The sequence below is a fragment of the Capsella rubella genome, unplaced genomic scaffold (assembly GCF_000375325.1).
Source record: "Capsella rubella cultivar Monte Gargano unplaced genomic scaffold, Caprub1_0 scaffold_8, whole genome shotgun sequence".
Taxonomy (NCBI): domain Eukaryota; kingdom Viridiplantae; phylum Streptophyta; class Magnoliopsida; order Brassicales; family Brassicaceae; genus Capsella; species Capsella rubella.
The window spans coordinates 9,889,613-9,909,461 of NW_006238916.1; the positions used below are offsets into that span (position 1 = coordinate 9,889,613).

Consider the following 19,849-nt stretch of genomic DNA (forward strand, 5'->3'; position numbering starts at 1 on the left):
TATACATTTATGTCTATGTCTATGTCTATGTCAGACAAAGTGTTTTCATAACTTAGATAACGTGAAATCTTGAAAGGGGAAATAAGAAAGCGAAGATTTGCTCAACATTGACTTAACAGACATCAGATATAGACAAAAATACATGTAAAGATCTAATGCTAAAGCCTGACTTCAGATTTAGTTTTCACTTATTCAGAGTCGCTCTCTGTGTCTAAGAAACTGAACTCTCTACTACATCCGTCAAGCTTGATCAGCAATGTCCCTCTGTTCTCTTCACAATACCCAACTCCTTCTCTTTCTAGCAGCTTTACCACCTGATCATCCATAAATAACCATATACAATGACTGCCATACTAAATTCTTGTTTCAATGACTCAATCGACCAGGTTTCCATATCATTTCCGTGTATTGGTTCTAGAGTTTAAATGAAAAAAGGGTGTTTAAGAAACTTACCGATTGTTTCACCTTAGATTTCCCAAACCCAGAAGACCCACACCCTGTGATCACTCGTAGTGTCTGTATGGCTGGATGTTTACACAATTGTCAGGAGGAAGGAACTAACTCGGGTTTCGTAAAGACACGACAAGGGGATGATGATCTACTAAAGAAGAAAAGAGTTATAATTGAGATTGTTGAGAGCTTACAAGGGACATATGATCCAAATAAGAGATGTAGCTTCAGTAGTTTCATTGCTTGTTTAACATGCTGACCATGCAAATCAATGGTTACCACATTCTCTATACCTTTGTTTCTGCATAGTCGTAAAAAATGGCTAATTAGTCCACAACAAAAAGTGAAAGTGTATCAGCATGCTTCTATAATGGCTCAAAACAGCTAACCTTGCAACGAATATATCTTGGCTTGCCCTCTCATCAGCCCGTTGAGCTAATTTAGATGCCACTCTCCCCTATAAAAAATAAAGACACAAGTTTCCGTCATACTTCCAAAAAAATGCCACAATAGCATATATGATATTTTAGACCGTGAGATGCACCTTATCAGAAAGGTAAGCTGCATGAGCCCTCCCTCCTTTCGAATATGCTTCGGCAGCCTTCAACCAAGTGGTAAATGCATTAGTTGAGGAGTATAACAGAGCCAGATATATGGAAGCAAGTAAAACTTACTTTTTGATAGTAGGACTTTGTAACATTCCACTGTTCAGTTGCACCTTTTCTAAGTTCATGATATCCGTCATCTTTCACTGCAACACATGATTAATTGGCTGGTAATGCAATTCATTAGAAAGAAACATTTATGTAAGAGTTGCAACACAAACAAGTAGTCGAGACCTCAGATGTTTTTGCCAATGACACCATAGCAAAAATCATCAAGTAAAACAACATACATCAGAAGCTTGGAGCCTGCAAACTCATGGCAAAATGAGCCTGCTATTTCCAGCCATATAAACAAATACTATAATCAATAAACCATAGTAGTATACCAAACATATTAGGCCGAGCCTCTTCCCCACTAGATGAAGACGCATCGATGCCAAGTGACTGCATTTTCTTTGCCACATTCCTCCAACTCATTGTCTTTGGTTCTTGTTTAGGACTCTGGCGGATGTTGAACAGAGACTCCAATACTTTTTGAGGAAGACCAAGCTCATCACTTCCTTGGCTAGTTGAAAAAGGATCTTCGGTGAGAACTCTTGCGTAATCCCTACCATAAGAAAAGAAAACAGGCCAAAAGTTTAGTTTTGACCTCTTCCACAAAGTTGAATTAAAGCAATTCTATCGTAAGTTTTGACTTTCTCATGAGTATATTAAATAACATGCGCTCATGAACTGAATACTCCACTGTCAAATGCTTCGTTTTTTGTTCTTTCATAGAAGATGATAAGGAACTGATTAAAGAATGAACAAAAAAAAAGTCGCAAAGGGATAGGTATCTTGTAAGTGGCGGATCTAGGGGAAAAATCGTCTAGGGCTCTAAAGCCATAAAAAGGAAATTACTAATGATTTAAAAAGGAAAAACATATTGCAGAAAAGGGGCAGAAAAATATTGCAATTCCAAAAAATCTTGCAAAAAATATCCGCCACTTTGGGAACCAACTTGCGTGATTTCAAAACTACGTAGTGGATATCAATTACCAGAAGAAGGCCTAAGATCAAATGAAAGTACCTTTGAAAATAGTCCGTACCCCAGAAAAGTTCACTTTCAGAAGTATCAGTATCAAAAGATGTCTCTCCCAGCTGTTAAACAATGTCAGGAGATTGCACTCTATTCTATTGTGTAGGGAAACAAAATAAACAAATAAACAAATCTGTGAAGAAAACCAAAAAACCAATCACTTACACTATCGCTGACTCCTATCCCGAAACATTTACCACTCAATGAATCATCAGTTGACGAAGAAGACATGTCAAGCAAGACATTCAAAGCCTAAGAAGAAAACAAAATTAAGCTTTAAAATAAATGGTCGGGCAAGTATCAGCATATAGCAGGGCCTACCCTGTCAATATACCAAATACTTCCCATGTAAGTTTGGAGACAATCTGCTTACCATGTCGACATCATAGCCGCATTGACCTGCAAAAGAAATACTTCCATGTCAATTTGTCGAACAAACAAGTCTCTCCTCATAACAGTTTGACAGCTATTTCCTTAATCAAAATAGTGAATATCGTGGCAAATTCCGTAAAGTAGGAAGCTACTGCGAAGTAATACGTAATCTATAACTACTGAAGATCATAAAGTTTCACTAATATCTTATACGAGAGAGAAATTATCTGACAAAGAAGAAGAAACACTCACACAGAACATCTCTAACAACAGCCATGCTAAGCTCACAATCATCACCAAGCATTGAATTTAGAAACTGTTCAGCTTTCTCTCTATCCGCAGCTTTTTTCCCGTTCCCACAGAGCTCTTTAGACCGTTCCAGCATAGGAAACTCTTTTCCCACAGGGTTTGGTTTCAAGTAATCCTTGGCAATCACAGAAGAAACCATCCCTGTAGCAGCAATAACTCTACTCTGCTTGTTTCCCTTGAAACATCTATCTCTCGTCAGATCTTCGCTACAGGTAGAACTTGACCCAGCCCCATACTCAGAGGTCGACGCGGTCTCCTGACCCGAAGAACCACTCGATGGATCATCACTGCTTTCCGCTAGATCCGACAAAATCTCGGCCGCTTTGTTCAGATCTCCACCTGCTTCCTTATAAGCAGCCATCGCTTCCTCCATTGAAACCGAGCAAAAGGCTTCCATTAACGATTCGATTTTTATTTTTTCAACTTTCTCTATTTCTTTTGTACCTTCACCGTCCTTCCTCTCTTCCTCCACATCTTTTTTGTTCCCGTCAGACGCCGGTGCTCCATCACCGGAAGGTTTCGCGGCGCAGGATCGCTTCTTCTTCCTCTTCTGCTGGTTCTTCTGTTGGCTCTTATGCTTCATTTTAAAAAGGTTTGTAGATCAAACCAAGTCAACGTCGTACAAATATTCCGATCTGCCGAACAAACTGTGAAACCCCTGATTTTCCGACGGGAAGCGTCGGAGAGAGGGAAAGAGAAGTTTTAAAACCGTAAATCAGGATTCTGACTTCTGAGAGAAATCGAAATATCCACAGCCCACAGGAAGTTTTGTTCCTCCAGATTGATTGGGAATCGGAATAGCCACGTCATTCCACGCGCCTAACCTTGACCACGTTTGAATCCACGCGCCTCATCTTGACCACATTTTGATTCCACGCTCGTGTTTTACGCCCACGAAGCAAACACCGACCGGTTCCCTCCTCCTTCTACATATTGAACCGGGTTCTTTTCCACGTTTCCATCGTGAAACCAGCGTAAATTAGATTTCAATGTTTTTCTTTGATTTAACTTCGGCTCACCATGAATTTTTTTTCCTTCATTTAAGTTTGATATATAAGAAGATACATAAATGATTTTTCCTATTAAATCATCTCATCCAAACTCTTTCCTTCAAATTTGACATAGTTCATTTCAAATCTGAAACGCAAGTTGCTTGCTAAAGAAAACTTGTGCTATGACGACCACAAAGAGCGTTTAAAGACGCTGGTCATCACGTTTTATACACTAAATAGATTTTCCAAAATTTATCAGCGTGTAGAAAGCTTACATATACATCTCATAACAGCTTTGTTAGTAGAGAAAGATAACTCAAGATTCGTCGTATTCACAGGCACCGATCATCATCCTTGTCACAAGAGAGACCATTGACCAATAACTCTGTTTGAACTGGGGAGTCGGCGCATGAAAACCGAGCTGGAGTTAGACGCGTATGGAACTCTTCGTGATCATTGTTATGGATATTTATACAGAGGTTACGCTGCTTCTTCCTTCTCTGCACCTCGTCCTTCACTCTCTGCATCACAAAGAAAGAAAACACATAGCGAATGAGTGAAAATGGTGAATGTAACCGATGATGATGAATCCTCATGCACACACAAACGCAAATATATATTCTAAATTTTAGACTGTTCTGTTGCACTCGCTAATCCCCCAATCTGACAATTTCTATCGAACACGGCCATTATTTAAACAGATAGAATTAAAGAGGCACAAAAACAAGCACTTGCTAACACATCAAGCGATCCATACTTTTGAATTATCTAGCGCATAGCCGGTAGAAGGCTTATGCTTAACCAGCACCTTTTCTAAATATACCCTATGTTTAAATGTGAATGCTGCTATGTTAACTCTGAACTACAACAAGCAAACTCTCTCTTTCAGCTTTTTTAAATTCACGGGATTAGGATGGTCTGCAAGATGCAACTGCAATTAAGAGAAACTAAAAACTAACAACGAATCTGTCCTGGTTCATACTACCTGACTTTGATGTATAATAACCTGTTTAGAGTATCACTTCTATTCACAAGAATAGACATGTCAAGTCTAACATACATCACTATCATCAACTCTAAGTTAGTCTCATTCTTATAGATCATATCTCGCAGCATGCAATTCAAGATGCTCAACAGGACCAAAACAAAACCAAACCTGAAGCATCATGAAATCGAATTTAGGCTGACCAATATGCTCAACAGTGATGGAACCAAAGAAGTTCCCTAACAATGCAGCATCAGGAACAGCCAAACCTTCTACAAGCCCAACCACTAAACCTCCGAGGAAACTGTCTCCGGCGCCGGTAGGATCCACCTGCTTCGCCAGGAACGGAGGAACCATCGTTTCATCATCCTTGTGATAAATCCTACAACCTTTTTCACCATTAGTCACCACAACACAACACAATTGCTTCATTTGTTCAACATCCATGAAAAGAGCTTCGTCTGATGAAGCTTTCAAGAATCCAATTCGATGCAGGATGTGAAAGAATCCACTTTCTTTCAAATCGACAAGCTTCACGGATCCATCAACAGGATCAAAAACCCTAATCAGAGCTTGAATATCAACAGCTACTACATCGCAGATCTCCACCATTTTCTCGAGCGTCTCCGGTAAAATCTCGCCGCCGACTCCAACAGCCATCCCAATATCGAATCTCGAATCGGGTATATCCGAAGGAAGAATCGGATCACATGCAGAGACCCGTTTCAACACCCGATCAGCGTGACCGATCCCCAGATCGAAATAAGCTTCGAAAACTGTGGTTTCCTTCTCCGGCACCACGATCGGAGAGTGAGTAACCTCGTATCTGAAGTCGTGTCCGACTTTGGAGACCAAATCGCAGGAGACAGATGAAGAATCTAAGACATTGGAGATAAAAGAGGCGGCGCCGCCTAGTGTTTCAGCTACGATTGATCCGTTCTGGATCAGAACGTCGTGACAATAATTCCCAACGATGAGAACGCGGCGATTCGGAATCCGACGCGGCGGCGAGTGAGGCGTTGTTTGGTGCGACGGAAGAGGATTCAGCGTCATGATGGCGGCTTGCGCAGAGGATCATCGAGAAGATGAAGCTTTTAAGTAGGTACCGAAAGAAGAAGAAGAAGAAGAAGAATCATGGAATAAACAAAGGCGAAGAACGAGAAGAATTGGTCTACGAGAACGGGAAGAGACAAAACTGATGGCTATAAGCTAATACGTAACGTCTTGAGATTCGTTCCCTCTGGTCTGTCTTATGATATGTGTCGCGAGAAAGATGACGCGCGCCTAATAAAGCTCTCTTTACTCTTGTTTATTTAAAATAATCGATAATTCAAATAATTATAGAATCACATCGGTCTCAATAATATAAGTAGAGAAAAATAATTCCAATTAATTTTGTCCAAATTCCTTATATTCCTCCACTTACCATATAAGCTGTCACATACCCAATACAATATTCGAAGTGGAGATGAGAATGCAATGCACGGCTCAGTGGAATTTAGCTGATATTCCGATTCTGTTGTCGGGAAGAAAAGGATAACTAAACAGACACGAAGAACGAATTATATGATTGCAATTACGAGTTATACAGAAGCGAGTCAGGTTGGTTATTTATGAGCCATGAGACATTTTGTTAAGTCGAAGTGACTTTCGAGTTTATAATGGATGGATACTGTAGAAACAAGAGTGGGACTACGCTTAGTCAGAACGAATACCCCCCATGAAGCTCCTCGGATCTGGACAATTTCCAGTGAACTGAGCTTGCGAAAAGTCGAATCCTGGGTTCTGCAAAAACCAACAGATACCGAAAATGTAAGAAGAAAATTGATTGAAAGAGAAAAGAGAAGCATACTTGAGCTCAATACAAAGTAAATAAAAGGTCATGCATACAAGCAGAGGACCAAAATAATAAGAGGGTAAAGCCGTTTAAGGCATACATTAATCAGACCCATGTGTTCAATCATGCCAAGTTACTTTGCTCAATGTAAACCCAAACCTTCGAATCCGGTTATAAGAATGAGCAATCTAATCACCTAACTTACACTGCTTAGACTATAGGTTAACTATCACCCGGCCGATGCAGACTGTTTATCCTTGAACATAAGAGATTCACTCCTTTCTTCTTGTTTTTTTTTAACAAATTATTAGCTACTTGAGAAAGGTACAACTAACAATAAACAAAATAAGAGAGCTTGAACAAAGGAAACAACCAATTTGATTAGACATGAGTCATCGAAATCAGATCAGCTGTGGCAAGGTAATCATATTTTAGTTTTGACATCGATTCATTCTATCCTGAAGATGATGCCCAAGATTTGCTTCGGAGATCAATTAGATGGTGAACACAGATAGAGAATTTTGCAAAAGTAGAGGAAACCATATGAAACCAAGAAGACTTTAGAAGTAGCTAACCTCTTCTTGAAACCTCTGTAGCATGAGCCGCTTCTGCTCAAGATCAGTGGCATAAGGATCCAACTGACCCTGTCCCAAAATCGGCGATGCCCATGTCTGCCCTTTCTCCCTCTTCTGCAAAGTAATGTGCATTATATCATCCTCTGCCAAACCAAACATAAAAGTTCAGATTATCAACCAGTAAAAAAAAAAAAAAAAAGCTATATCAGCAACTAACATATGTTGGTAATAAATAAAAAATGGATGGAGACTACATACTACTCTTGTCTACTCAAGATCCAAACACAATAGTTGTACAACAGTCCATCATCTATCCAATACTCTCAAATGTTTTATACATTTCAAACTGTATAAACTAAATATATATATCAAACTCATATCACATTTCAGGTTCAAATCATCCTCTCTAGCAATAGAACGGGTTAAGTTCATCTAAAATGAGCGCCTAACAAAGACACGGACGAAAAGAAAAAGGAAAATGTAGCTCACCTAGGGTCCAGAACGAGCAATCCGTCTTGACGGGGGCACTTAGATCATGCTGAAAAATTTACAAATTTTAACACAATCAATCATCGAATAGAAAGAGGAACGGATCCAAAAACATTGAAAAATTATACTCAAGAGGAAACTGACATTGAGATAAGGAGGGTTCCCTTTGATGCCAACTTCGATATGTTTGGACTCGATTTTGCAGTGGAAAGCCTTTGGAGGAACATTGGGTGGCAAAGTGATGTACATGTTCACTTCTTCTAAGCTTTGATCCCACTCAAACACCTTTTGCCCTGTTACATCGAGTTATCGAAGAAGACACATAAATCTATCAAATCTCCTAAAATGGAATCAGACTGTGATAACATAGATAAAGAGGCAGAGGAGCGAAAGTGAGAAACCGTTGTGAATGAAATCGTGCCGCTTCTCTGGTGCAAGCTTCTCCGCCATATCTATTTAGGGGTTTCTTTTTCCGTTGCCGGCGAAATCGATCACCGTAGGGCGATTTAAGAAGGAATTTTTTTATTATTGTAGTGGTGAAAGAAGGTTTCAATTCGTCACGACATAACAAAGTGGTATTTATGATTTAATCCTTCTTATTCGTGTAACTTCGTTTAAGCGATGATTTGTTTAGTGATTGATTATTAGACCCTTTCTCTCAAGCTCACTCCGTTTGTAACATTGAAACTGAAACTCCATGCCGTTTTTAAAGCTACATTGAATTGTTGTGTTTTTTTTTTTTTTTTTATCAAAGAATTGTTGTGTGTTTAAAAGATAAGAAGTGGGTCAATTCAAATATTCACTGGCATAGAAAACGGAGGAAGACAAGAATTAAAGAGTAATGTTTAGTGTAGGTCTACCACGAAACATGGTCCATTTTAAAGCTCTGGATAGAGGAGCCAAGTGTGTGATTTTTTAGCATTTCAATGTCTTTGGGGGAAGAGATACACTGTACCCATTTATCCCTTTCAGTTTCTCCAACGCAGACACGAAAATTATTGTCAACTTCAATTCAATTTTTCACAATATATAAAACCAGTTCAACAAAGGCTTTGCCTATAAAATAAAATAAAAACATAATAACCAAAATGATCTGATTACTACAATATGTACATGTTTATCAATCAAAAGTGTTTTATAGTATTGTAACTTGTAAGTTTTATGTTCTTTCATTTCGTCATTCCGAACATTCCATTGTTCTACAATATTACCAATCGAAACTAAATAATCATGTTCAGATTGTTTCATTGATGCAACTCGATATTATACATGTTTGACAACGGCGTAAGTCCAATGGATGGCAGTTAGATTCTGGAACAGGAGTTGAGTTTGGGTTATTATATCACGAGTGTTACTAGTTAGTTGTCGGTTAATATTCGGTTTTGACCGGTAAACCGACTGTTAGCGTAGTGACCCACTTGAAGAGTATACTTAAAAAAAAAAAGCTTTGCCAGCAGCGTCCGATTAAGAAGTAAACAGAATGCCGAACACGACGATTCATTTTAAAACTATAAAAATCTGTGGCCTCCGTTAACACACATTCAATAGCCACAAATTAAATTTATAAACAAATAACAATGTTTGTCCCAAAAAAAAAACAAATAACAATGTATGTAAACACGAGTCGTGTTACACGACCCGTTTTACAGATGATTAATCCTTACAGCGATACAAAAATGTTTTCTTGGGTAAAGCTAGGTTTGTACCATATCAATATATCTGCTCTTGCAACACTATTGCTCAACCCACATGCATAGCCTAGTCATTTCGATATTAATAGTTGACAATAGTGTCATAGTTAAGGCTATACAACTTGGCTAAACAAACAAAACCAAATGAACTTAGACCATTTTTTTTATTTTTATTGGTAGAGCATGTTTATTGATAGCATGTTTATTGGTAGTATGTTAGCTTTTGTTCTTACGAACCTGGTGTTTCTATTGGGTCGACACTATATATGGTATATATATATAAGTGTTTTGATTTTGTCTAACTCGAGTAAAACAATTTGTACCAATATGAGCAAACTCTAGGCTAGACTAGACATGTCATAGTCGAAATCGGTAAGCGTGTGTAAGAATACTCAGAACAACAGTTTGGAGATTAAGAGAAAATTTGGTATATGTAAAAACTTCCATTTCTCATTCAAAACCGTGCATACTTATATATACTGCAAATCGCCTTGAAGCGGGAAGAGTAATCGTTATCTTTTTCCATACGTGCATGGATAAATTTGGTTTAACCTATGGTATCCCCATTATTTGATGTCTAAAAACAAACAAAAAAGTTGATAATATGGTAATATTGACATTGACGTCTACGGTGGAGCTGGAGCATATATTGTTAAATTTTTCGAAGGATTAACTACATTTTTCCCAATTCGCACCATGCATTATTTGGTTTGAATTTTGAATATATAATTTAGGAATACACACCAATTTTTAGTTTTATGCAATAGAACTTATGTCATCCACAAAAATAATGGGTGGATTTTTCTAGTTTTGAGAAGAAAAAGCAATGTATAACATGAAACTCTAAACACTGTTGACTTCTAAATATACTTTGTAGTATTAAAAAATGGTGCTTTGTTATGCTAAATCGTAGCTGTTTTCAAAGCAAGTTGCTTTGGATATTCTAATAACATAGCCTTTAAAACAGGTAAGCATCGAGTCTTTAAAACTCTCCTAAAACCCGTTGAATCAGTTCCACAACGTGTTCTCTTTCTCTTAACAAAATGGTTATATAAAGCTTCGATCGTAATCAAAGTCTCTTATAGTTCTCTATTAGTCACAACAATGGGGTCTGAAGACGGAATCTTGATGAGAAGAAACGAAGTAGCCGAGAACGTCGCCTTGATCTTTGGCGTCACCGGACTCGTTGGTCGAGAGATTGTAAAGAGGCTATTAACGTCTAAACCCAAATGGAGAATCTACGGCGTAGCGCGAAATCCGGAGATCAGTTCATCGACGACGATGTACAATTTCATCTCATGTGATCTGCTTAACGCATCTGAGACTAAACAGAGATTGTCTCCATTACAAGACATCGTGAGTCACGTGTTCTGGGTCACGTGGTCTGGTGAGTATCCATTGGATAGCGACGAGTGCTGCGCTCAGAACAAGACGATGCTTACAAACGCTTTGGACGCTATTCTACCAAACGCTACGAGGTTAAAGCATTTCTCGCTTCAGACGGGGATGAAGCATTACGTGTCTCTTGTCGGAGAAGGTTCGAGTAATTTCTGTTATTACAGCGAGGAGTGTCCGAGGAAGAGCTCTGGGAGAAATTTCTATTATGTTTTGGAGGATTTGCTGAAGGAGAAGATCACTGGTAACTCCGTTGTTTGGTCAGTTCAAAGGCCGGGTTTGCTGATGGGAAGCTCTACAAGGACTCTGTACAATTTCATGGGAAGCCTTTGTGCTTACGGTGCGATGTGTAAGTATTTAAATCTTCCTTTTGTGTTTGGAGGGACAAGAGCATGTTGGGAGGAGAGTTACATTGATGGTTCTGATTCCAACTTAGTCGCAGAACAGCATATATTCGCTGCAACAAGTGGGAGGGTACGAGAGAAAGGTGAAGCCTTTAACGCCATTAACGGTGTAGGTTTCACTTGGAAGGAGATTTGGCCAGATATTGGGAAGAAACTTGGAGTGCAAGTTAATGAAGCGACCATGTTTGATGAAGGTTTCTCGTTTGATAGAGAGATGGGTAAGAGAAAGCATGTGTGGAATGAGATTGTGACGAAGGAGAAACTTGTTCCGACAGAGATTGATGATTTGGCAAATTGGGTTTTCTTGGATATACTGTTTAGATTTCCGTCTAAGCTTCTTGGGAAGAGAGAGAAAGTAGATAAGTTTGGGTTTAAGAGGAGATATAGAACCCTAGATTCAATATTGTATTGGATTGATGTGATGAGAGATGATAAGCTCATTCCTCTTTAACACATGTGCTATTGTTGTGATGGCTATGTTTGATTAGCAATGTAAATTACACTATGTATTTGATCACCAATAATACTCACCTCCCCTAATATTTCTTTCATTGGGCAACATGTAATAGAACTAGTTTTTGAATAATGAGTTTTACACAAACTTTTTTGATCTTAGATCGTTAAACTAAAACCCATGTTTAGGTAGGTGAAATAGATTGTTCTAATGCTAATGCAATAATACCTTAGTCAAAATCAAAGCTGTGGATAACAAAAGTCACATCTAGATTTTAAAAGACGCGTCCAAGAGACTGTGATGCATTGACAAATGTAATAAGATGAAGTAGTGGCAGACCATACTTGAAACAACCAGATGATTGGCTGGAGTCAGTTTGTTGTTAATTGTATTTAGTTATATCTTTGATACATATGAGTTTTAGCTGTCAAGATGACATAAGGGTAAAGACTTTTCATCCCCTGTTTCCACTGATCCATGATCCATCACTCAGTGAGATTAAGAATCACTCCAACAACTATAAGAAAACAAAATAGAAGATTCGAGGTCAATCTATTATCATTCTTACTGCAAATTCATACGTTAGATACACCAAAAAGAAGTTCAAGAGAAAGCCACAAAAAAAGCCGATCATGCCCCTTAAAAAAACAGAAAAGCAAAATCGCCGGCCAAAGGCAAAAAAACAGGGCATGCTACTAAAACAGAGTATGTACAAGAGAACCTACCCAAAAGAAAACAGAGTACAAAGTTAGTTAGACATAAAAAGCCTCTTTCTCCATCTTAAGTTTTTGTCTTCCGAGTAGACTTGGTTGTTTTTGCTTGAGACTTGTTGAATTTAATGTTTTTGCCTTTAGAGCTAAATATGTCATCTTCATCGTCTTCATCATCGCTGCCACGCTTTTGCTTCTTTCCTTTCTTCTTACTGTCACTAGAACATATAATAATCTTCTTATCCTTCTTCTCCTCAACCATCTCTGTTTCCTCCTGTGGCCGCCAAATGAATAGGGACCTGCACATACCAGAGTTTGAAACCAAATCCACACCAATTAGATCAGTCAATAAAACATTTTTCACTAATAGCCATTCTCATTACTCGTAGGTAATGAACTCACGAACCTTGAACTTCCTGAGGCTAAAACATCATCACGTGGATGCAACTTGTTGACTGGAGTGATAGTTGTGATGTTTGGATCCATAACCTCTGCAACCAGTTGTCCATTGCTTGCGTCAATGAAATCAATAGGGTGAAGAGCAGTTCCATTGTAGTTTTCACTGATGTAACGACCAACCACAATGATTGACTCCGAGGTATCCTGCGGATCAGCATTTAGCAAATGTTATATAAAGGGAAATTGATGGAAAGAAAACGAGAGAGAGGGAGAGAGAGAGGTTGAAGTATCAAACCTTAGGATCCCATTCAGCTTTGAATGGCGTCAAATGCCGATTGAAATCATGGCTATGAACAATCTCTCGGCTTGGCATATCCAAGTTCCCAAAGATAGAGTCCCATATTCGAATACGGTTGTCCTGACAGGTCGTGAGGATTTTGGTGCCTGATGACGGAGAGAAATAAGCAGAGTTGACTACTCGTTTGTGTGCAAGATCATTAAGAGAAGCTTTAGGTTGTAGTTTACGCATATCCCATATTCGTGCCTGAAATCATAACCAAGTTAATCTATTGAACAAGTTCTGACAGAAATCAGATAATCATCTAAATGATTCCACGTGAAAGCACGTTTTTTGTTCTTTGATTGACTTACAAAATGATCGTTCCCACAACTGAGAAGAAGCTCAGGCTGGACAGGATTGCAGTCGAGGCCAACAACTTTGCTTCCTTGCTTGTGTATCAAAATTGGCTCACCCGTACTGTTATTTGTACGATGGTCGATCCTTTATCACGAAAAGATAAGTCTAACGCTCATTTAAACAATAACAAAGAGGCTAGTCTCATTTAAACAATAACAAAGAGGCTAGTCTGCAAATAGTTTAAGGGGATGAAATCACTTACATGTGAAGAAACCCAAAACTATCAGCAGCTAGCACAACACCTTTCTCTGAGTTAATATCCATACCGTACAGCATTTTCCAACTGTTCTGACCCTATAAACCGATGATATGCCATATCAGTATAATGGCTCATACAAGAAAGAAACAGAGAAAGGATGTGATGATGGTGTGGACCTGCCATCCATCGGGGTTGAGATTCAGCAACGTTGAGGAAATCCCAGTTTCCAGGTCAGTATAACCAATTGTTCCATCAGAGGATGCAGAATAAAACATGTCATCATTTGTGGGACTAAACCTGCAATACCGACAAGAGAAGGGAATTGATCCAACAAATCTTATTTCCAGATATAGAAACCTAAATGCAGAAGAAGAATCACAACAGATACAATGTGATCCTTACCGCATATTATTAACTTGAACAAAGTGTATGTTTCCATACACATTCTTCTCATACACTTTAGCAAAATCCCAGACTCCAATTTGCCCTTTCTATTAGAAAGTGAGCCATACCACCAGCAGAAACGAAAATAACAGTGAGAAAAGAGACGCAGAAAATTTGTAATATATGAATGTAGTTCAATTCTTAAACCTTATCTCCGGAGAGAAGAATGTTGTTCTTTGTTGGATGGAACTCCAAACATGTAACACGTCTGCTGTGGTACCGAATAACAGCACAATGAACTTGATCCGGGATCACATATTTTGGTTTGATCTGTATAGCACAAATAGTTGTATATACTCACCAGTCAATAAATCTCATTACGCATCAAATTACAGTAAAAAACTGTGAACAAAGAGACTTACAGGGGGAATTCTCGGTTGGAGTTGGCGCTTGAACACAAAGTCAATAGGATTCTTTGTATTCCTATGTGAAGTTGGGAGTATTCCATGGTCAGTAACCACTCTATGAGGACATGACATAGTAGTGTGGCCTTCAATTGATGCAGTAAAAAAAAAAACCAAAACCATTTGAGTAAATTAACATTTTTTTCCATTCTCCATCATCTAAAGCTCACATATAAAAAAGGATCGACAAGAAATTGCAGATTTTATTACCAGGCATTTTACATAAGAAGCAAGGTTTCATAGGACAATCGATATACGTTGCTCCTTTAAATCCAGCTTCATGCCCAGGCTGTTTACAAACCTATGAATCCACCATGAAACAACAACAGATATAAAAAAATTTAAAGCCAAACTCTAGAAAAATCCTCTGTCTTTGCATCAAAGTGAAGAACTTTAAGTAACAATGAAATAAATTTGAAACACTTTTGATTAAATCCACAAACACTTAAGGTCCTATATGCACTGGCTACTTCACTATAACTGAAATCAAAATCCAAATTCAAAGTCATAATCTTTGGTTCCGTAAAGCCTATCCAGATTATTAAAAAATTTCACACTTGAAGAAATCATAAGCCAAATACGAAAACTCAATACACTGAAAAATGAAAGCCGTTGAAATGACACATTAGAAAGCTAGGGTTTTTTAAAAGGGAGTTACTTTGCAAACTTTCTTAATAAGCTTAACGGTAATGGGTGCTTTCCCTTTGGCTTTATTCTTCTCCACTTCAAGTTTCCCTCCATTTTTAACCGCTTCATCTTCTTCCTCCTCCGACAAAGGGTAATTGTCTTCTTCTTCTTCTTCCTCTTCTGACGAACTTAACTCGGAATCTGTATCTCTGGCGATGATGATTTCTGGGTCTGTTTTCCTTCTGTTCCTCGTTATACCCATTTTGGTAAAAAAAAAAAAAAAAAATCACACGACCCGACAAAAAGGAAGAGAATACGAATCAAACTGTTTTGTTTCTTTTTGGGTTCGATGACGACGACACTGCGGGTGCGTGGGTCTGGGTACAAACTAAAGCCGGTTAGGTCTGTGCACGGTTCAATAGAATTTACGCTAACAAACCACTTAAACTCCCACTTAAATTTACCATTACACCCCTCAAGATCTATGCTTGTGAAATGTGATTTGTAAATTTCCGCTGATAGTGTAAGGTTAGTTTTGGTATTTAATTAAAGGGTCTGGTGGCGGGAGAAGTTAAGACGTGGCGAATTCTACATCCTGGAACCGGAAGCAAAACTCACGTGGCTCTCACGTGCAAGCAATTCCATCGTTAGGCCTTATTATTTAGATCACTGATGGGCTTCCGGCCTGAAAAATTATGGTAGGAACTTTTTAATTCATTATAAAATTGGAAAAAAAAATAGGAGACGTGGACGAATGTGACGAGTATAAACCACACAAAAAAAAAAAAAAAAAGCTTGAAATCTCGTTAACGATAAAATCTGTTTTGTGGCGCTCAATTTCGAAAACAACATACATGATCATCTTTTAAACGCAGACAAAAACACGACGTCGTTTTCAAACCGCCTTACCAGAACCATCTACGGAGTTAAATACAGTCTTCTCCGCTTTTAATACACTGCTTCTTCTACTCCTATCAAACCATACCACAAAACCTCGAGTGAATCAATTTTCTGATTATGTTATCTCTACGAGTCCCTACTCCTACGTCCTTCCATCTCCGGCGACTTCACCCCAGAGATATTGAACGGCGAGACTGCTTTATCTCTTACTCTCCCAGTTTCGTGAACAGAGGAGTCCGACTCGGAATCAGATCTTCTAGCTCAGGGGTTGCGTTTACGCCGGCGGAGGAAGAAGAAACTCTTCCGGAAGAGCTGCAGCCGGAGCTGATGCCGAAACACGTGGCGATTATAATGGACGGAAACGGAAGATGGGCTAAGAATCAAGGTCTTCAACCTTGGGATGGTCACAGAGCCGGCGTTGAAGCTTTGAAAGAGATCGTTGAGCTTAGCGGTAAATGGGGGATTCAAGTTCTTACAGTTTTCGCCTTCTCTACTGATAATTGGATTAGACCAAGGGTGAGTTAGATATATCCCAATTCTTGAATTTGCAAACTTCACACACAGCTCTAATTTTTTATGCGAATTGAGTTTATTTTCTTCTCTGCAGATCGAGATTGATTTCTTGTTTAGTTTATTCGAGAGATCGCTTAAAACAGAGTTTCAGAAGTTAGCCAAGTAAGTATTTTTTTTTTTTGTAATCAAGAATTGTTTGTGATTGGTCAATTGTTGTATCAAGAACTTAATCTTTTGAGTGTTTAGGAACAATGTTCGGATATCGATCATTGGAGATTCATCGAAACTTCCGAAATCTCTTCTAAGATTGATCAACGAAGTTGAGGAAGTTACTAAGCACAACACGAGGCTTCAGCTAATCGTAGCTGTTGGTTACAGTGGGAAATACGATGTTCTACAAGCCTGTAGAGGTATAGCGCAGAGAGTTAAAGACGGTGAGATTGATGTTGATGAGATAGATGAGAGACTTATCGAGCAAGAATTGGAGACTAATTGTACTGATTTTCCTTACCCGGATCTGCTGATAAGAACGAGCGGTGAGTTAAGAGTTAGTAACTTCTTGTTGTGGCAATTGGCTTATACAGAGCTCTTCTTCGCTCAAGAGCTATGGCCTGATTTTGGGAGGAGCGGTTATATCGAAGCCTTGATGTCGTTTCAGCAGAGACAACGACGCTTTGGTGGTCGAAAATCATGAGTATTTTTTTTTTTTTGTGTTTCTTGCCATTAACTAATAGGTGTCATGGGAACTGTATATGATGTAATAATGGATGTCTTTCTTTATGCCTCAAGGACACTACTTTCAGTAAGCCTTTGGGATATTACAGTTTCTTGTGTTGCAAGATATAGGTTTTAGTTATTCGTAGGCGAAGCAAGAACACGAAACCCGTGGCTGATTTTATTTGCAAATTTTAAATTTACCTACACAAAGTTATGAAAGTACAATGATCTCTGAAACTATAGCAAGTATTTTGGTTGAAATATCAGATGAACATAGTGGAACAGTGGACCAACTGTGGATCAAATTTGACAGCCAAATCGTCTTTCCCTGCGCTGAAATGAAGCCAAGGCCTCTACAAGCTTATCCTTATCAAAATCAGGCCAAAGGACTGGTGAGAAGAAGAGCTCGGTATAAGCGAGCTGCCACAAGAAGAAGTTACTAATCCTCTGTTCACCACTTGTCCTAATCAGTAGATCAGGACTTGAGAACTCAGTACAATCTGTCAGAAGCTCTCTCTCGATCAATGCCTCGTCTACATCTTCTTCTTGGATCAACCCTTTTTCTGATTTCTTCACAATGCTCTTACAAGCTCGCAAGATGTCTAATCTCCCGCTGTAATCTATTGCCAAGATCAGGTGTTTTTTCTTGTAGCTTTTCGTAGCTGCCTCTATCTCATGGATTGTTCGGCGTAGAGATTCAGGAATCTTCGTTAGATTCCCAATAACAGAAACTCGAGTTTCCTCTCTAATAACAACAAGATTTTGGTAATAAGTGGGCAGATCACATGTTAATAAAAAAAATAAAAAAAAGCTAAATGGAACAGTATTCAAACCGTTGGAAATATTGGATCTTGGACTTGAGGTAATGTTGGATCAAAGACATTAAGCACTTAACCTCAACCTTAATAATACCAAAAAAATTGTTAAGAGTCGGTAAGTGTATGAGAATGTAAGCTACTTAGTTTAAAAAATGTCACACCTTGTGTCTGCCCCAATTCTCTGTGGAGAAAGCAAAAGCTGAGACTGTATGAATCCCCAATTTGAAGCAGAGTTCGGAGAACTGTATAAGCCGTTTAGCTCCGGCCTCATGGCCTTGCGACGTCAGCAATCCGGCCCTTTTGGCCCATCTCCGGTTTCCGTCCATTATCACTGCCACATGTTTCGGCATCAGCTCTCTTTGTAGCTCCTCTTCTCTGACCACATAAGTTCCCTCGTCACTTACACAAACACAAAAAACCACAGCTAAGTTATGAAGGATTTTAGTATTGTCATCTTTTAACAAAACAGAGTACATATGGTATTTGTGAAATCTCTGTTTTCTATAAACTAAAGCCACTTTGTGAAAATCTTAAGCGCACATTGTGTATTTGACAAATTTGGAAACACTGCCAAGTATAATAATATAGAATTTATTATAACAAACTGAAATAAAATTTTGTAATGTTTTTTTAGTAACTTACTATAAATATTTAAGAAAGTAAGTAAAGTGTTCAAATTATTCATCACAAGTACCACCAGCTACTGTGTTGGTTAGTTGAGAAGCCAACAAAAATTGTGTATCAGTACAACAAAAATATATAAGTACCGTTTGTAGTTGTCATCATCGTCCTTCAAAGCTGTAAATTTTATGAATCCAAGGAGATTTAGCAAGGAAAGAGAGAAGCTACAACGGCTTGTGATGATGATGAAAAAAGAGATGAGAAACACAAAGAGGAGAGATAAAAGAGAGGAGAGAAGAGACAACATTGTTGAGCTTTCGCTTTACTTTATTGATTTTGGGTTTGCTGGACTAATCGAAGGGTTTCTCATATATCACATCCCATATATATAAAGATATTCAAAGACATTACCTTGATCGTTTAAACCTTCTATCAAAAGACAAGGCCATACAAAACTACTAACTAAACTCGTACGTGGAGAAACTTAATTAAAAACCATTTTTAAATGTTCAACCACTAAGTACTGTAGATCGCTATTATATCTTTGTATGTTACCAGACCCTTCCAAGAGTATTTGATGTAATCGACCAATAAGAATGAGAGGTGTTAAGCTTTTCATCAATTTTCAATTGGTTTGCTGATAAATAAAGAAGTTGTTAATCTAAGTCGGTAACACTCCACTCAAGTTTTTCTAGTGTTTTGTTGCTTAAATCGGTAGGTGTGTGATTAGATCATCAATGACACGTACAAATATTCTTCAAAACTATCATTTTCTATTATGTGTTAAAAATCTCACTTTTTTTTGTCATTTACATTAATTATAAACTTTATTATTGATCTAAAACTTTAAAACCTAAACCAAAAAGAAAATAAGTAGGTAAAAATTTGAAGTCTTGTGTTTAGTACTATTACGAGAAATCCTTTATTGTAAATATAAAGTAGGTAAAACATTGAAGTGTTATGTCATATGTGTTTAATCTTTTAGGATTCTTTGTCTTTTTCCGGCTTCACTAAATTGTGAATCATTTCTTGTGTCAGAAGACATCAATTTTAGTAAGATGATGATGATTACGTAGATACCCATAACATATGGTATTGCTCTTGAAATATCTAATTTTACTAGATCGGTTTCTGCAGCTAAATCATATATAGTTCGATGAACAA

At 38.1% G+C, this 19,849-nt stretch overlaps 7 protein-coding genes across 7 annotated transcripts; 2 read left to right on the forward strand and 5 right to left on the reverse strand.

Annotated features, from left to right (window-relative positions):
• Nucleotides 1–30: 30 nt before the first annotated feature.
• Nucleotides 31–3,580, reverse strand: LOC17876577 (SMR domain-containing protein At5g58720). Its single transcript, XM_006281900.2, has 11 exons — nucleotides 2,758–3,580; nucleotides 2,507–2,532; nucleotides 2,299–2,385; nucleotides 2,125–2,195; nucleotides 1,442–1,662; nucleotides 1,125–1,201; nucleotides 995–1,051; nucleotides 840–907; nucleotides 645–751; nucleotides 454–524; nucleotides 31–314 (listed from the first exon to the last, which is right to left on the reverse strand). Exons 1-11 carry the CDS (start codon nucleotides 3,395–3,397, stop codon nucleotides 189–191), a joined length of 1,551 nt encoding a protein of 516 aa, XP_006281962.1. The 5' UTR covers nucleotides 3,398–3,580; the 3' UTR covers nucleotides 31–188.
• Nucleotides 3,581–3,876: 296 nt separating this feature from the next.
• LOC17875027 (inositol 3-kinase) lies at nucleotides 3,877–6,047 on the reverse strand. Its single transcript, XM_006280648.2, has 2 exons — nucleotides 4,963–6,047; nucleotides 3,877–4,327 (listed from the first exon to the last, which is right to left on the reverse strand). The coding sequence occupies exons 1-2, from the start codon at nucleotides 5,842–5,844 to the stop codon at nucleotides 4,139–4,141; spliced, it is 1,071 nt and encodes a 356-aa protein (XP_006280710.1). The 5' UTR covers nucleotides 5,845–6,047; the 3' UTR covers nucleotides 3,877–4,138.
• Nucleotides 6,048–6,328: 281 nt separating this feature from the next.
• On the reverse strand, nucleotides 6,329–8,225 carry LOC17874666 (nudC domain-containing protein 2). Its single transcript, XM_006281179.2, has 5 exons — nucleotides 8,094–8,225; nucleotides 7,837–7,985; nucleotides 7,693–7,741; nucleotides 7,204–7,346; nucleotides 6,329–6,576 (listed from the first exon to the last, which is right to left on the reverse strand). The coding sequence occupies exons 1-5, from the start codon at nucleotides 8,140–8,142 to the stop codon at nucleotides 6,490–6,492; spliced, it is 477 nt and encodes a 158-aa protein (XP_006281241.1). The 5' UTR covers nucleotides 8,143–8,225; the 3' UTR covers nucleotides 6,329–6,489.
• A 2,262-nt stretch (nucleotides 8,226–10,487) lies between these two features.
• On the forward strand, nucleotides 10,488–11,733 carry LOC17875608 (iridoid synthase). The gene has a single exon (XM_023790150.1). It carries the CDS (start codon nucleotides 10,488–10,490, stop codon nucleotides 11,631–11,633), a length of 1,146 nt encoding a protein of 381 aa, XP_023645918.1. The 3' UTR covers nucleotides 11,634–11,733.
• Nucleotides 11,734–12,167: 434 nt separating this feature from the next.
• Nucleotides 12,168–15,484, reverse strand: LOC17877047 (protein DAMAGED DNA-BINDING 2). The gene is made up of 11 exons (XM_006281796.2): nucleotides 15,148–15,484; nucleotides 14,700–14,790; nucleotides 14,448–14,575; nucleotides 14,233–14,355; nucleotides 14,044–14,132; nucleotides 13,818–13,938; nucleotides 13,645–13,736; nucleotides 13,397–13,526; nucleotides 13,041–13,289; nucleotides 12,753–12,949; nucleotides 12,168–12,645 (listed from the first exon to the last, which is right to left on the reverse strand). The coding sequence occupies exons 1-11, from the start codon at nucleotides 15,376–15,378 to the stop codon at nucleotides 12,417–12,419; spliced, it is 1,680 nt and encodes a 559-aa protein (XP_006281858.1). The 5' UTR covers nucleotides 15,379–15,484; the 3' UTR covers nucleotides 12,168–12,416.
• Nucleotides 15,485–16,074: 590 nt separating this feature from the next.
• On the forward strand, nucleotides 16,075–17,335 carry LOC17875351 (dehydrodolichyl diphosphate synthase 2). Its single transcript, XM_006280801.2, has 3 exons — nucleotides 16,075–16,532; nucleotides 16,624–16,691; nucleotides 16,776–17,335. The coding sequence occupies exons 1-3, from the start codon at nucleotides 16,134–16,136 to the stop codon at nucleotides 17,221–17,223; spliced, it is 915 nt and encodes a 304-aa protein (XP_006280863.1). The 5' UTR covers nucleotides 16,075–16,133; the 3' UTR covers nucleotides 17,224–17,335.
• Nucleotides 17,336–17,395: 60 nt separating this feature from the next.
• LOC17876801 (dehydrodolichyl diphosphate synthase 3) lies at nucleotides 17,396–19,018 on the reverse strand. Its single transcript, XM_006282208.2, has 4 exons — nucleotides 18,832–19,018; nucleotides 18,226–18,463; nucleotides 18,080–18,147; nucleotides 17,396–17,991 (listed from the first exon to the last, which is right to left on the reverse strand). Exons 1-4 carry the CDS (start codon nucleotides 18,990–18,992, stop codon nucleotides 17,547–17,549), a joined length of 912 nt encoding a protein of 303 aa, XP_006282270.1. The 5' UTR covers nucleotides 18,993–19,018; the 3' UTR covers nucleotides 17,396–17,546.
• Between the last annotated feature and the right edge of the window lie 831 nt (nucleotides 19,019–19,849).